We start from the raw sequence: 13,933 nt of genomic DNA on the forward strand, positions 1-13,933 counted from the left end.
TTGCTGTTTATGTTACTTGGCATATTACTGTGATCTGGACACAGAATCAGGGAAAAACTTGTGCAGCACAGCATTTAACGCCATTGAGGTAAACATTTAAATAGACATCTTCCCTAATTCCTCGACCTTTCTGCATATGAAAGATGAGCTTTCAGTAGATTTTGCAGACAAAACTTAGATTGGCCAGTTTCAGGGTTTTCACAAAAAGTATAATTTTGAGAGTCAGCTCAGACTAATTCCTTGCAAACATGCAAAAAGGTTGAAAATTTCGATGAATGTTATTCACTTCCAGTTATTTAATGGCATAAACTATTTTATGTTTCAGCATTGGTTAGATGGAAACAAGTCCATAGCAACACAGATCAAAGGTAATTTCAGAAGTTTTTGTAACATACTTGAATGCACCATGTACCAGTGTTTATTGTATGTTGGATTATACCTACACATTTGAAGGTTTTATCTCTCAGTTGCTGAAATGAGCAATACAAATGGTCAAAATGGCTCATTTTATCATTTTCTTTGTGTTTTATGTTGATACCATCACTGTTGTACTGTACATGTACATGTTCAAACTGGGTCAGCCATGTGTGAACTCCACAGCTGTTGCTGACCATTGGCCACATCATACTGGCTAACTCACCATTACCTGGACATTGACCACTTAATAATGAATCAGTCATGAATTTGTTGGTTTAGTCCAAGTCTTGTACGGCTGTGGGATTTTCAAGATTCCCATGCGGTCACTTGTTGTCAGTCGTAGTCTGCAAAAAGCAGTCAGAGCGTCCCATGGAGCTGTTTTAATGGATGCTCTTATTACATGAAATTAGTTGATCATTACCTGCCTTCGAATGTAAATAATATGGTTTTCACATTAAGCTCATTCATCAGGTTAAAACACATGTCCCACACGTTAGAAACCATGCCATTTTGTAATGTTGGATAATCATAAACTGCCCTTTTTGTCATGATCTAACTCATCAAATGCAGGATCATGCTATCAAAATTTTGGAACATACATGTGCGATCCCCTTCACCAGAACTATTTTATAAATGAGAACACAACATGGCAATGTATAATGCTAAGCCGTTTTAACAAGAGTTGTAGGCCTCACCCTATTTAAAGGTGAGATTATTATATGTGGACATATATTTGTAAATAATACCATACATACAGATCCCTATGTTGTTTTTTACATGCTGTTGGAACTTTGCTGCTCTATAAGCTCCATTGTGGATAATAGTTTGATTTAGTTTTTGTAGAATTCTTTCAACCTAGTAAAACGTATTTGAAACTTTCATTTTGATTCTACATGTACTTTGGCCTTTTCTGACCTTATTGGGACAAGTGACGTCATATCAGGTTTTTGCCACTTGACAAACACATTGCTAGGTCTCATCATTCTAAATGCATATACAGATCTATAAATGCATTTACAGATCTATAAATGCATTTACAGATCTATAAATGCATATACAGATCTATAAATGCATTTGCTGAATAGACCTTGTAATGAGCTATTTCAAACAAAATATATGGATGTGATGTGTCTCATAGCCTCTGGCTCACTTCAGACCTCTGTTAGAGAATCTGATGTCTTAAACCCAAGTTACCTGGTTGCAAAAATGTTTTGAGAAAAATAAATTGAACTATCAGTGGGCAGTGTTCAGTGGTGTTTAATCTGATACATACATCATTGTGATGTTCTCATGTCCATGGTACTGTGAGATGTATTCATGGACATTAGTTGTGATTAAATTTGACATGTACATGTATGATGAAGATACATGTATTTGTTATGTATCATACATGTCATATATCCTAACCAAAGCATCTGTGTCATCCATGAGGTATGCTGCATATGCTGTATGTTGTAGATTTTGTGTTGTGTACATGTGTGTATTAAAGTGTATACATACAGCAAACACCATTGTACACATTTCATGTGTATTCTGACACAGTACATGTAGATGGCAGATACATGTATTTTATGTGTTGTGCACATAATGGCATAGATGAGAATGCCTGCAGAACTATTAACATTTAGACTTGTCCATGAAATTTCAAAATTATTTATTTGCTTCAGTGACCTTTTAAAAGCTCAGAAAACGTAGGCGTTTCTCCCTTCTCTTTGTGAAGCACATGCCTGGGAACTTCTTTATGCTCATATACATGTATGTGTACAGTTTACAAATAGTATGTAGGCCTATCAAATAGCCTTCATCAAAAAACAAAACAAAAAGACAAAACACTGTGACATGTCACATACAGCATGGTCACAGACATTGTTTTGTGCTCTCCAGGACGTCAGTGCCAACATACCTGTATGTGTACTACATGTACATGCATTTATATGAAATATACTTTGTGCATGTGTGTACATGTAGGTACATCTAATGTTCTTGTATACAAAACACAGCTCAGCAGCGTTGTTGAAAAAAGTTAACTTCCTTCAGAAAAAGAAAATAAAAAACATAAAAGAAAACTACACTATCTCACAACTTCTGCTTTTATGATGCATTTATGTTTTCTTCAGGGACAAAAAGTCATCTGTTAATTAATTTTCTGAGTTACAGAGTAGAATAACAGGCCTGACATGTTGCTCTGACTGTATGTGTTATCAGAGTGTACATTAATCTACCTTCTTCCTCCAAGATTAATGATCTTCTCAGGCTAATAGACTTATTTACGTTGAAGCGAAAAGTTTTAATGTCATTGCATTGTATGTGGCGTTGATAATAATATACCCTATTAAGGTTATCAGTTAGCTGTTGATATGCTTTTAAGATTGACAGAATCTGAACTTCGGGAGTAATTACAGTTTTTTAAATTTTAAAGTGGAATTAATGTGCAAATACTATTACTGTAGCCATTATGAGGCTGTGAGAAATTTTCAATATATTAATAATCATTTTGAATTTTGTCCCCAAATTCAAAATTATAAATAAGCATAAATTGCACTGAAAGTGACTCTTTCAAAAACAAAAAGATTGAAGAATTAAAGTAGCTGAGTTAGTAAGGTGTATAACTCTTAACCATGTGGCACACAAGGTGCTGGTTCAATCCCAGTCTTGGACGGGAAATTTGTAGATTCACAGCTCTCACTTTTTGTGAGACCTTGGAGACAACATGTAGTTGATGGTGATCAAAGGACTTTTTACACAGTCTAGCAATTTTTGAAGATCACTTGTCTTCATAGGTTTAGTCAGGCAATTGTCTCAGTGTCTTTGTGACACCCTATTCTGACGAAATTAACATGGGAGAGATAGAGAAAATTGGAGAAACTTGGAAATTAGCCGACCTGATTTCAAATTCTGGTTAAAAATCAATGTTTGTCTTCCACCAGTATAGCATACAAGTTTGTATCTCATACATCACACAGATTGTCACTAACTTGCCAAAGGTTGATTGTTCACCTGGGCATTTCGTTTTCCTTCACCCGTAACATCACCAACATCGTAGAAGTAAAAAGTTCTTCATTATGGCACAAAGAAAGAGTGAAGTAAAGAAAATGTATGTGTACATACTGAACAAGTCATAAATGAATTTTGCCAAGATCATGGAGTTGTAATCATAAATTAATTTAAATCCGTGGAGACAGTTCCTATGTACGTTGTATGAAGCTGTTTTATAAAGCATGTTAGCTCATGTACATGAATGCGGTGAACTAAGTTCTTCATTTGCTAAAATTTATTTATTTATTTATTTGATTGGTATTTTTGTCATATTTGAGAATATTTCACTTTAAAGACAGCCAGCGTTAAGGTGGGAGGAAAGCTAAGCAGAGGTCTGGGGGAAGACCCATTTGCTAGAAAGTATGTCTTCTTTTCAAGGGCTGATATATGTATGTAGTCTGAAAAACATTAGCAATAAAAACTCAAGGATATTTGTTCTCTTGTGTTTGTTGCGAAGTGTTCTTCTTTTGCAGGATCACAGAACAACAAGTTTTACTTTGGAGTAAAGTTCTACGCAGCAGACCCATGTAAACTGCATGAAGAAATCACCAGGTAATTTAGCATCAATGTTTATAGGTATCTGTATGCTAAGCTTGAGGTTAGGCAACGTACATGTGTAAATACCTGCTCAAGGATAGGATACCAATCGCGCTAGCACAGTTGTTAGAGTGTCTGCTTCGGGACCGGTAGATCCAGGGTCAATCCAGGGTCGAATCACACCTAAGACTTTAAAAGAGGAAGTTGGAGCTTCCTCACTTGGCGCTCAACGTGAAAGGGATAGTGAAGGGATAGTGCAATCACTGGTTAACCCAGATCAGCATAAGTATAATAATATAATACATCAGTATATTTTTTTGTAACATCAGTAGAACACTCAGAATGTGGAATAATGAGTGGCTTAGTCATGAATGAAATTTTATGTCAGGTACAGTGTATTAGAATTGGTTGTCAGTGATAGAATGCTACTAATTTGTGGTTAATGGGTGAACCACAAAAGGTTTCCTGGTTACAATACAGGTATTGTAAGATTGGGGTCCGACAGGGTATATGTTCAAGTATCTAACCAATGGTAAGATGTCGATGTGGTTAAAGAACAGATTGTCACCAGTACCCTGAGTAAAATATAATGGATCTTAGAGCATTTTAGGTGTACACCAGCTGACAGCCATATTGGATGTTCCAGTTTGACAAATAAACAAACTGTTAACATTTTAAAGTTGTGGAAGTAACAAGCTGTAAACATATCCTATATTTAAATTTGTAAAGTAAAAAACTGTGAACATTTTAAAGCTGTGGAAGTAACATGCTGTAAACATATCCTATATTTGAATTTGTAAAGTAACAAACTGTGAACATTTTAAAGTTGTGGAAGTAACACGCTGCAAAGATATGCTATATTAGAATTTTGTAAAGTAACAAACTGTGAACATGCAGCACTTCAAGTTGTTTGAGTAACAAAATACATGCAATAGAAAGCTACTGTGTTTATAGTGTTAATAGTGTTTGGTTTGAACAGTGTCTTGCAAATTGAACAAAAATGCATAACTTTGCTGTTCCATGTTAAACCATAATGGGTGAGAATGTACTTGTTTTTTTTATCAAGGTGGAAAGATATTAGCTATTTAAAAAGTGGGTGGTAAAGATCAGATGTTTGCAAGCTGTTAATTCAGTCATATTCTGAAGGCATTATTCTGTGTAGACTGATAATATTATACTTTTTGTGTAGCCCTGGAACTGGCCAATCCAACCAGTGTAGTTTTGTCTCCAAAATCAAATTAAAAAGGTGTATAAATTGCACTGAAAGTTGCTCTTTCGTTTCTGAAAAGGTTGAGGATATTTATAATATTCTCAACAGTTACTCATTATCTTTCATTCTGCAGACATTTTTGATATACAATCCATCACAACTTCATGCCTCAGCTATATTTTGTGTATTTGCAACCTTGTTGTTTTTTCTAAGTTCACACAATTAACAAACAGGCTTTTGTTCCTAGTGTAACATTTGACGCCTTTTTTCAGAATTTCTAATTTAATTATGGGGTGAACTTTGCCAAATGAATTTATCTGATGGATGTATTGTTTCTCTGATAACGGATGTATTTTGACATAGCTCATCCTTCTTGAAATAAATATGACATTTTAGGGCGGTAATTAAAGAGTTTTGTGATATATGTTGGCAAGTACATGTAATTTAATTGCAGTAATTGTGTAGCCAAGATGAACCTGTAGTGTAATAAACATCGCTCTTACTTTCAATGTCAACTTCGAATATACCCTGATTAACATTTCACTCAGACACATAAATTATTCTTTATTTTTAATGGGTCTTTTTGTGCCAAAAAATAGTTGATACATCTATGTGTGGTCTCTGTAATTATGGAAATAAATTTTATTTACTCATTGTTTTATAGTGCTTGTATCTTGCTTTGTACCTCTGTAAACACAGTTGAGGCAATGTGCCAAAAAAATTAGACTAAAAAAATAGATCAATTCAGTATGGGAACACTTTAATTTATTTATTTATTTATTCGATTGGTGTTTTACACTGTACTCAAGAATATTTCTCTTGTACGATGGCGGCCAGCATTGTGGTGGGTGGACACAGGACAGAGCTAGGGGAGGAAGCCAGCATGAGCTGGACTTGAACTCACAGCGACCGCATTGGTGGGAGACTCCTGGGTCATTGCGTTGGGCTAGCGCGCTAACCAACGGAGCCATGGAGGCCCCCGGCACACTTTAATTAACTGTATACTTGTACATGCTTTTACTTGTTTAACTATTGTCATGTGTTTGTCAAAGGTATTCATGTGCTTAACTAATGTAGTCATGTGTTTATCCAGCATAGTGATATGTTTAACTAGCAGTCGTTCATGTGTTTAACCAATAACAGTCATGTGTTTAACAGTCAGCTTCGCATAATTCACCATTGTGAACTTGTGTATAACTCAGTGTGGTTAGGCATGTGTTCAGTTGTGTTAAATGTCACTCCAAGTAAAGAGAAATGTGTACATGCATAAAGAATCTTTCTCTAGTCAGGGGATTTCCAAGGAACCTTTTAGCTTCATACAAAGGTGTGTTGTGCCATTTGATTTTAAGTACATTGTAGCACACATCTCAAGGATTTTTATTACAAAATAGGCTTACATGTTACTACATAATATGGCATGATGCGGTGTCATCAGAATGATTCCTATAGTGATGTGGCATTGTGCATATGACAGGATTGGGACTGTCCTGATAGGAACATATACATGTTTGTGATGAACCATTTCAAAGCATTCACACATAGGGGTTCAAAAAAAACATCATGGCCATATGTTACCTCTTGAAAACTTATACAGGTGATTATATTTACCTGTGTGATAGCATACCTGTAAGTAAGTCTTTTATCATTTCAGGTACCAGTTTTTTCTCCAAGTCAAGCGTGACATTCTACAAGGTCGCCTGCCCGTCAGCTTTGATGAGGCGGTGGAACTCTGCGCTTATGCTGTGCAATGTGAGACATTTTATTGCTGTCATATATAACTGATAAAATCTGGGATATTATTTTCAGTATGTTATTTATTCATAGTTTAGCTAGCGTTGAAATGTTTATACATCCATTGTCCTTTTTATATGTATTTGTAGACACATTTACAATTGTTGGAACATGTAAATTCATGAATCAGCACCCTGCAATTGTTGTGTTGGGTTTTTTTTCAAATGATTTTTACACTATACATACATTATAGCAAAACATAGCAAAATGACATAATAATGCATAAATGTTAACTTCTGGTACAGTACCATGGTAAATGTATGTTGTCCATCCCGTTCTGTTTTATTCTTCTGACTTACCCTAATACATTAACCTTTTCAACTGCCTCGGAAACCAATAGTGTGACACACTTTGAGAGAACTGTGAGGGGTAGGGAAAGAATTGGCATGGTTCTTGAAAACTTGCATCTCTAGATAGACAAAAAATTTATCATCATTTTCATATAATTGTATACATTTTTTACTCTGAAAAAAAGTGCTTTGGAGGTTGAAAAGGTTGAAGATTTACAGTATGCATAATATAGAAACATTTTCTGCTTGCAGCGGAGCTGGGGGATTTTGACCCCAAGCGACACACGGTTGGCTATGTGTCAGAGTTCCAGTTACTACCCAATCAGACGGAAGAGTTGGAGGACCGGATTGCTGGTGTCCATCGGGAGCTGGTGTAAGTGTCTGAGGCGCATGTTTGTACCGAGCAGTGGAATCTAGTGGGGACTACTGTAGAAAGGGGCAGTAATAAACGTGATACGAGTGGCAAAACAATGAAAGCTACAGTGTATATGGAGGACAAAACAGGAAGCCAGATGTACAGTGTATGTGGGTGAAAAAACAGAAAGCTCCATGTAAATCATTAAGGAAACAAAAGCCTATACGAGTAACAAAGGAGAGAGCTATATCAGTGGCAATAAAGATAACTTCATTAAGGAGACAGAATGCTACAGGAGTAGCAAAATAGAGTGCTACATTTAGCTCAATACTGATTCCCTTTGATGGCTGTGAAATGATGTGATTGCTTTCAAAATTGCATAGTCCCATTCTATAGATATTTGTAAGGTACATGTACATGTAAGTTGGTTTTGAGTATCATAGTACATTTGGCTTTGAGATATTATGTGATCTTGGAGTGATTTGGGGGCCTCTTTGGCCTAGTTGTTTAGCTTGCTTTTGCAGCACAATGACCCACTGGAGCCTCACACCAGTGCGACCACTGTGAGTTCAAATCCAACTCATTCTGGCTTCCTCGTCAGGAAAGTCTGCCAGCATCCTGCAGATTGCTGGTGTAGGTTTTCCTCAGAGCTGTGCTCAGTTTAATGCTCACCACAGTTGTAATATTCATAAGTACTCTGTAAAACTCCAGCCTTGTATACATGTGCTCCTGACTTCAGTGTGTGTCTTACGGATTTGTATTCTGTGCGGATGTTGTGTGTGTGTGCAGGGGCATGGTACCAGCAGTGGCAGAGTACAGGTACCTGGAGAAGGTGAAATGGCTGGACATGTACGGGGTAGATCTTCATCCCGTTCTGGTAAGTTACACTGTAAAAACTATGCCTGGGTTCTGCTGGAAATTATATCTCGTGCTTCAGATGCACTGAATTTATGCAAGTTCAGAGTATTTCAAAATACAGCTCTCTCTTAGGATTCATGCCAGTTTTGTACTTTTGTAATACGACTCTTCCATACTCCAGTTGGAGTGCAATTTACTTTCCCATAAATTGATTATGATTTTTTTATGTGATTATGGCCCATTGGAGTGTCAAAATACTGAACACTCAAAGGGAAAGCCCAAAAAAGTGTGACTGCGATAATAATCATTGAAGAGTTCATCTTAAGTGTTAATTCATGCTTAGATCATAGGTGAGAATTGTACGCATGAGCTTGATATGTTCTTGTACATGTACCACACCATTCCAGTATGGTACAGGTTTTCATGCATATTCATGAGCTCAGTCACACCTCATTGAACTCTACAGTACTTACTCTAGTTCGTTAATGTGAATGGATTATTGCAGTCAGACTTTTATTGCTCCAGAAATACATCTGGATTCGCTTTTAGCACACTAGTATTCTTTCTTAGTCTTTATATAACATCTTCAAGGGTTTCTAGTCAGGGTGTTAGTGGACTTAACATCACTTTCATGCTAGCATATTGTTAACACTAGAAATACTGACAGCCACACACACACACACATATATGGTATTCATGGTCATACTACAACATCAACATTTCTTGTTTTGTGCCTTTTTTGTTTGATTCAGGCATCATTGTTTTCCTACCACAAAATGTTTGTTGCTGTAGGATCCAGGAGCCTGTTTCATGAAGCGGTCATAACGCATCACGACATACACAATTTAGTGAAGGTTTACAGTGTATATGATACTTTGGTAATTGTACTTGATGCATCATTGTGACTGCTTTGTTAAAAAGGGTGTCGTATTGTTTCCACGCTAGCTATTATCAATGGCATTGAGGTCTGTTATGGTCCCCTCTACCTGCAGGATGAATAAAAAAAAAAAGAACAACAACATTATGAAAAAACACAAATTCAGATGTGATTGTCTATCGAAAAAAGCAGTGAGGTTCATGCATGGGTCATTTATAGTTCTTTTGTAAAAGGTTATTTGTGTGGCTAAAGCGCCTTTGTGTACATATATACACATGTAGAAGACAGATCGTGATAATTTGGGTGTAGTATTTAGTGAACGTAGCGTGAATATTTTAGATTATACTGCATTGTTCTGAGTAAATGGACTATTTTTCTTTTATTTTTTTTTCACTGATAGGTTGACTGTATTATTCTCAAGCATTACACTTGACAAGTTATGTACAAGCTGTCACATATACTTAAATTTTCTGAAACTATGTGGAAAAAAAATTGGAAAATTTTTTATTTTTTTTTTTATTTCTAGGTTGTTTATTACATGTATGACCGAAAAACTGTGTACAGTTCTGTAAAAGCTGGCATTCTTCATGTCGTTAGAAAATTGCATTAACCAAACAGAGGTAAATGTAAAGAAGACGCGCAGAAGATGCACCCGGATGTACAGAACAGGTGCTTTTTATTTCTTCATGCGCAGTCAAATAAATGGATCCTGTGGTTAAATGTATGCACCCCATATTTAAGACCATCCCAGGTTTAGTTACATTTTTGCCACAAGGTTTAATAATTTTGATCAAACTTTGCTTTAGATTATGAATGCTGAGATACATGGATTGTCATGTACAGGTATTCATTTGGTTGAGCATGGCCAACACTTTAGAGTCTGTAAATCAGACAGTCAGTTATTTCTTTGTTACAGGGTGAAGGTCACACAGAATACTTCCTAGGTCTTACCCCAATGGGAATTGTTGTTTACAAAAACAAGTCTCAGGTTGCCAGTTATTTGTGGTAAGTTTTTGTTTTTGACTTTGTCCAGTTATAATTGTGACAAATAGCTCTACAATTTGCTCGAGCTATCTACCTTGTGTAGGGTGGTGGTTTACTCTTGGAACTCAGGTTTCATCTACCCAAGAAGTGAAATTTGTCCTTACCTAAAATACCATTGAAATACAGTTCTGTCATTATTGGCGCACATTAATCATTTCATGTTTTTTTTTTTTTTTACAATTTTTTAAAATTTTTTAATTTATTTACACATCTTTTATCACAATTGTTGCACATTTTTTTATAGAAATATATAAATATTTATGAAGTGTATATAAACAGTAAAATTTGTTGTTTGTCTCACTTTTGCTCTGGCCATTTAATGGTATATTGATCATCAAGTTGTTGTGATTTGGAGATTTCATTGATTCTGTGCAAGTTCTGAAGAGTGATCTGGAGAATTCATTGATTCTGTGCAAGTTCTGAAGAGTGATTTGGAGATTTCATTGATTCTGTATAAGTTCTGAAGAGTGATTTGGAGATTTCATTGATTCTGTATAAGTTCTGAAGAGTGATTTGGAGAATTCATTGATTCTGTATAAGTTCTGAAGAGTGATTTGGAGAATTCATTGATTCTGTATAAGTTCTGAAGAGTGATTTGGAGAATTCATTGATTCTGTGCAAGTTCTGAAGAGTGATTTGGAGAATTCATTGATTCTGTATAAGTTCTGAAGAGTGATTTGGAGAATTCATTGATTCTGTGCAAGTTCTGAAGAGTGATTTGGAGAATTCATTAATTCTGTATAAGTTCTGAAGAGTGATTTGGAGAATTCATTGATTCTGTATAAGTTCTGAAGAGTGATTTGGAGAATTCATTGATTCTGTATAAGTTCTGAAGAGTGATTTGGAGATTTCATTGATTCTGTATAAGTTCTGAAGAGTGATTTGGAGATTTCATTGATTCTGTATAAGTTCTGAAGAGTGATTTGGAGAATTCATTGATTCTGTGCAAGTTCTGAAGAGTGATTTGGAGATTTCATTGATTCTGTATAAGTTCTGAAGAGTGATTTGGAGAATTCATTGATTCTGTGTAAGTTCTGAAGAGTGATTTGGAGATTTCATTAATTCTGTATAAGTTCTGAAGAGTGATTTGGAGATTTCATTGATTCTGTATAAGTTCTGAAGAGTGATTTGGAGAATTCATTGATTCTGTGCAAGTTTTGAAGAGTGATTTGGAGATTTCATTGATTCTGTATAAGTTCTGAAGAGTGATTTGGAGAATTCATTGATTCTGTGTAAGTTCTGAAGAGTGATTTGGAGATTTCATTAATTCTGTATAAGTTCTGAAGAGTGATTTGGAGATTTCATTGATTCTGTATAAGTTCTGAAGAGTGATTTGGAGAATTCATTGATTCTGTGCAAGGTCTGAAGAGTGATTTGGAGATTTCATTGATTCTGTGCAAGTTCTGAAGAGTGATTTGGAGATTTTATTGATTCTGTATAAGTTCTGAAGAGTGATTTGGAGATTTCATTGATTCTGTATAAGTTCTGAAGAGTGATTTGGAGAATTCATTGATTCTGTGCAAGTTCTGAAGAGTGATTTGGAGAATTCATTGATTCTGTGCAAGTTCTGAAGAGTGATTTGGAGATTTCATTGATTCTGTATAAGTTCTGAAGAGTGATTTGGAGATTTCATTGATTCTGTATAAGTTCTGAAGAGTGATTTGGAGATTTCATTGATTCTGTATAAGTTCTGAAGAGTGATTTGGAGAATTCATTGATTCTGTGTAAGTTCTGAAGAGTGATTTGGAGATTTCATTAATTCTGTATAAGTTCTGAAGAGTGATTTGGAGAATTCATTGATTCTGTATAAGTTCTGAAGAGTGATTTGGAGAATTCATTGATTCTGTATAAGTTCTGAAGAGTGATTTGGAGATTTCATTGATTCTGTATAAGTTCCGAAGAGTGATTTGGAGAATTCATTGATTCTGTGCAAGTTCTGAAGAGTGATTTGGAGATTTCATTAATTCTGTATAAGTTCTGAAGAGTGATTTGGAGAATTCATTGATTCTGTATAAGTTCTGAAGAGTGATTTGGAGATTTCATTGATTCTGTGTAAGTTCTGAAGGTTTTGAAGACCAGTGTGCACAGCCTTCATACAACCTGACATTTGATTCACTTCTAAATGAACTGGCATGTGATGATGTGTATTTAAAATCCAGATATTTGTTGTCTGCTTTTAGGCCTCGTATAACAAAGGTCACATTTAAAGCTAAAGTTTTCACTGTACGGGTTAAAGACAAACATGTGAGTATGAACTATTTGGATCCTTTATGTTTTGCTATGCCAACTGTATATTGCTGAAAGCTTCTAGGTCTGTGGTGTTTGATACTTGATATTGCCCTAACTCTTCAACCTTTTCGCCAATGAAAGAGCAACTTTCAGTGCAATTTATCCATATTTTTAATTTGATTTAGGAAACAAATGTACATTGGTTGGATTGGCCAGTTTCAGGACTTCATAATAAGTGTAATTTTATCTGTCAACACAGAATAATGCCTTCAGAGAATAAACACCTTGCAAACAAACGAAAAGATTGAAGAATTACAGTACCATTTAATGTGATGCACACGGTTACATGAGTCAAGAACTGTTGATGTCTGGACATGGATGTTTAATTATCAACACTAAATGACAGTTTTGACGTGAAACAATCTGTTATGTAAGATAAATGAATTTGTTGAGCGGAACACCGATATTCTTATCATTTTCCTGTGAAAAAATTAATATTTTGTCTAATTATGAGATGATAGGAAGTTGATGGTTGTGTATGTGTCTGTTATGACAAAGAAAAGACAATGATATGCCCATCAGGATACTTTATTCAGATACATTTCGGGTTGGATTGGGCATTTTTATGGCATCCTTGTGATAAATGTTTGTAGTGTGAATGTCGAGATTTTTTTTCACACAAAATGTGCTGTTAATAATTTTCTCACAATGTGCTTGTATTCAGATTTATTTTTTTTATTTATTTGATTGGTGTTTTACTCTGTACTCACAAATATTTCACTTATACAATGGATGCCAGCATCATTATTATGGTATGGAGGAAATTGGGCAGAGCTCATGGGAAACCCTCGTCCATCCTCTGTCAGACCTTCCCACATACGTTTGTATTCAGAGAAACATTGCCTGGTAACCTCGTTACACTTCTAACATAATCCAGAATTTAAGAAATATTTACCTGGACATGTACACTTGTCAGAATCATAAAGAAGTGGACCATTGAATCTTGATTAACTCCTGAAACCCTTAAGATGGTGTCCGTTTTCTCTGATGCCAGGTTGAACATGTGTCTGCATATTGCTTGTTTCTGCATTGGTTGTGACATGCCCGTAAATGTCATGGGGTACCAGCATATTTGCCTCTCACAATGGTGGCGCTAGTGTGAATGAGGACTTGCAGGTCTTTTGTTGCATGACACAAAACGTGGTGCATTCTGCGGTTTCATCTGTGACGTCACGCTGTTGACGCTGCAGTTGATTGTGCAGCATCACTGAAATAACGTAATACGTCTC

The 13,933-nt window shown here is 35.6% G+C and overlaps 1 protein-coding gene across 1 annotated transcript in view; it reads left to right on the forward strand.

Annotated features, from left to right (window-relative positions):
- The window catches only part of LOC135473223 (band 4.1-like protein 4), a 66,156-nt gene that overhangs the window by 8,840 nt on the left and 43,383 nt on the right, over positions 1-13,933 (forward strand). The window contains exons 3-9 of the mRNA XM_064753068.1: positions 326-368; positions 3,927-4,005; positions 6,852-6,949; positions 7,534-7,654; positions 8,426-8,513; positions 10,288-10,376; positions 12,596-12,659. Coding sequence (XP_064609138.1) covers positions 326-368; positions 3,927-4,005; positions 6,852-6,949; positions 7,534-7,654; positions 8,426-8,513; positions 10,288-10,376; positions 12,596-12,659 — 582 coding nt within the window. The remainder of the gene's footprint in view (positions 1-325; positions 369-3,926; positions 4,006-6,851; positions 6,950-7,533; positions 7,655-8,425; positions 8,514-10,287; positions 10,377-12,595; positions 12,660-13,933) is intronic.

This window comes from Liolophura sinensis, chromosome 8 (genome assembly GCF_032854445.1).
Source record: "Liolophura sinensis isolate JHLJ2023 chromosome 8, CUHK_Ljap_v2, whole genome shotgun sequence".
Taxonomy (NCBI): Eukaryota; Metazoa; Mollusca; class Polyplacophora; order Chitonida; family Chitonidae; genus Liolophura; species Liolophura sinensis.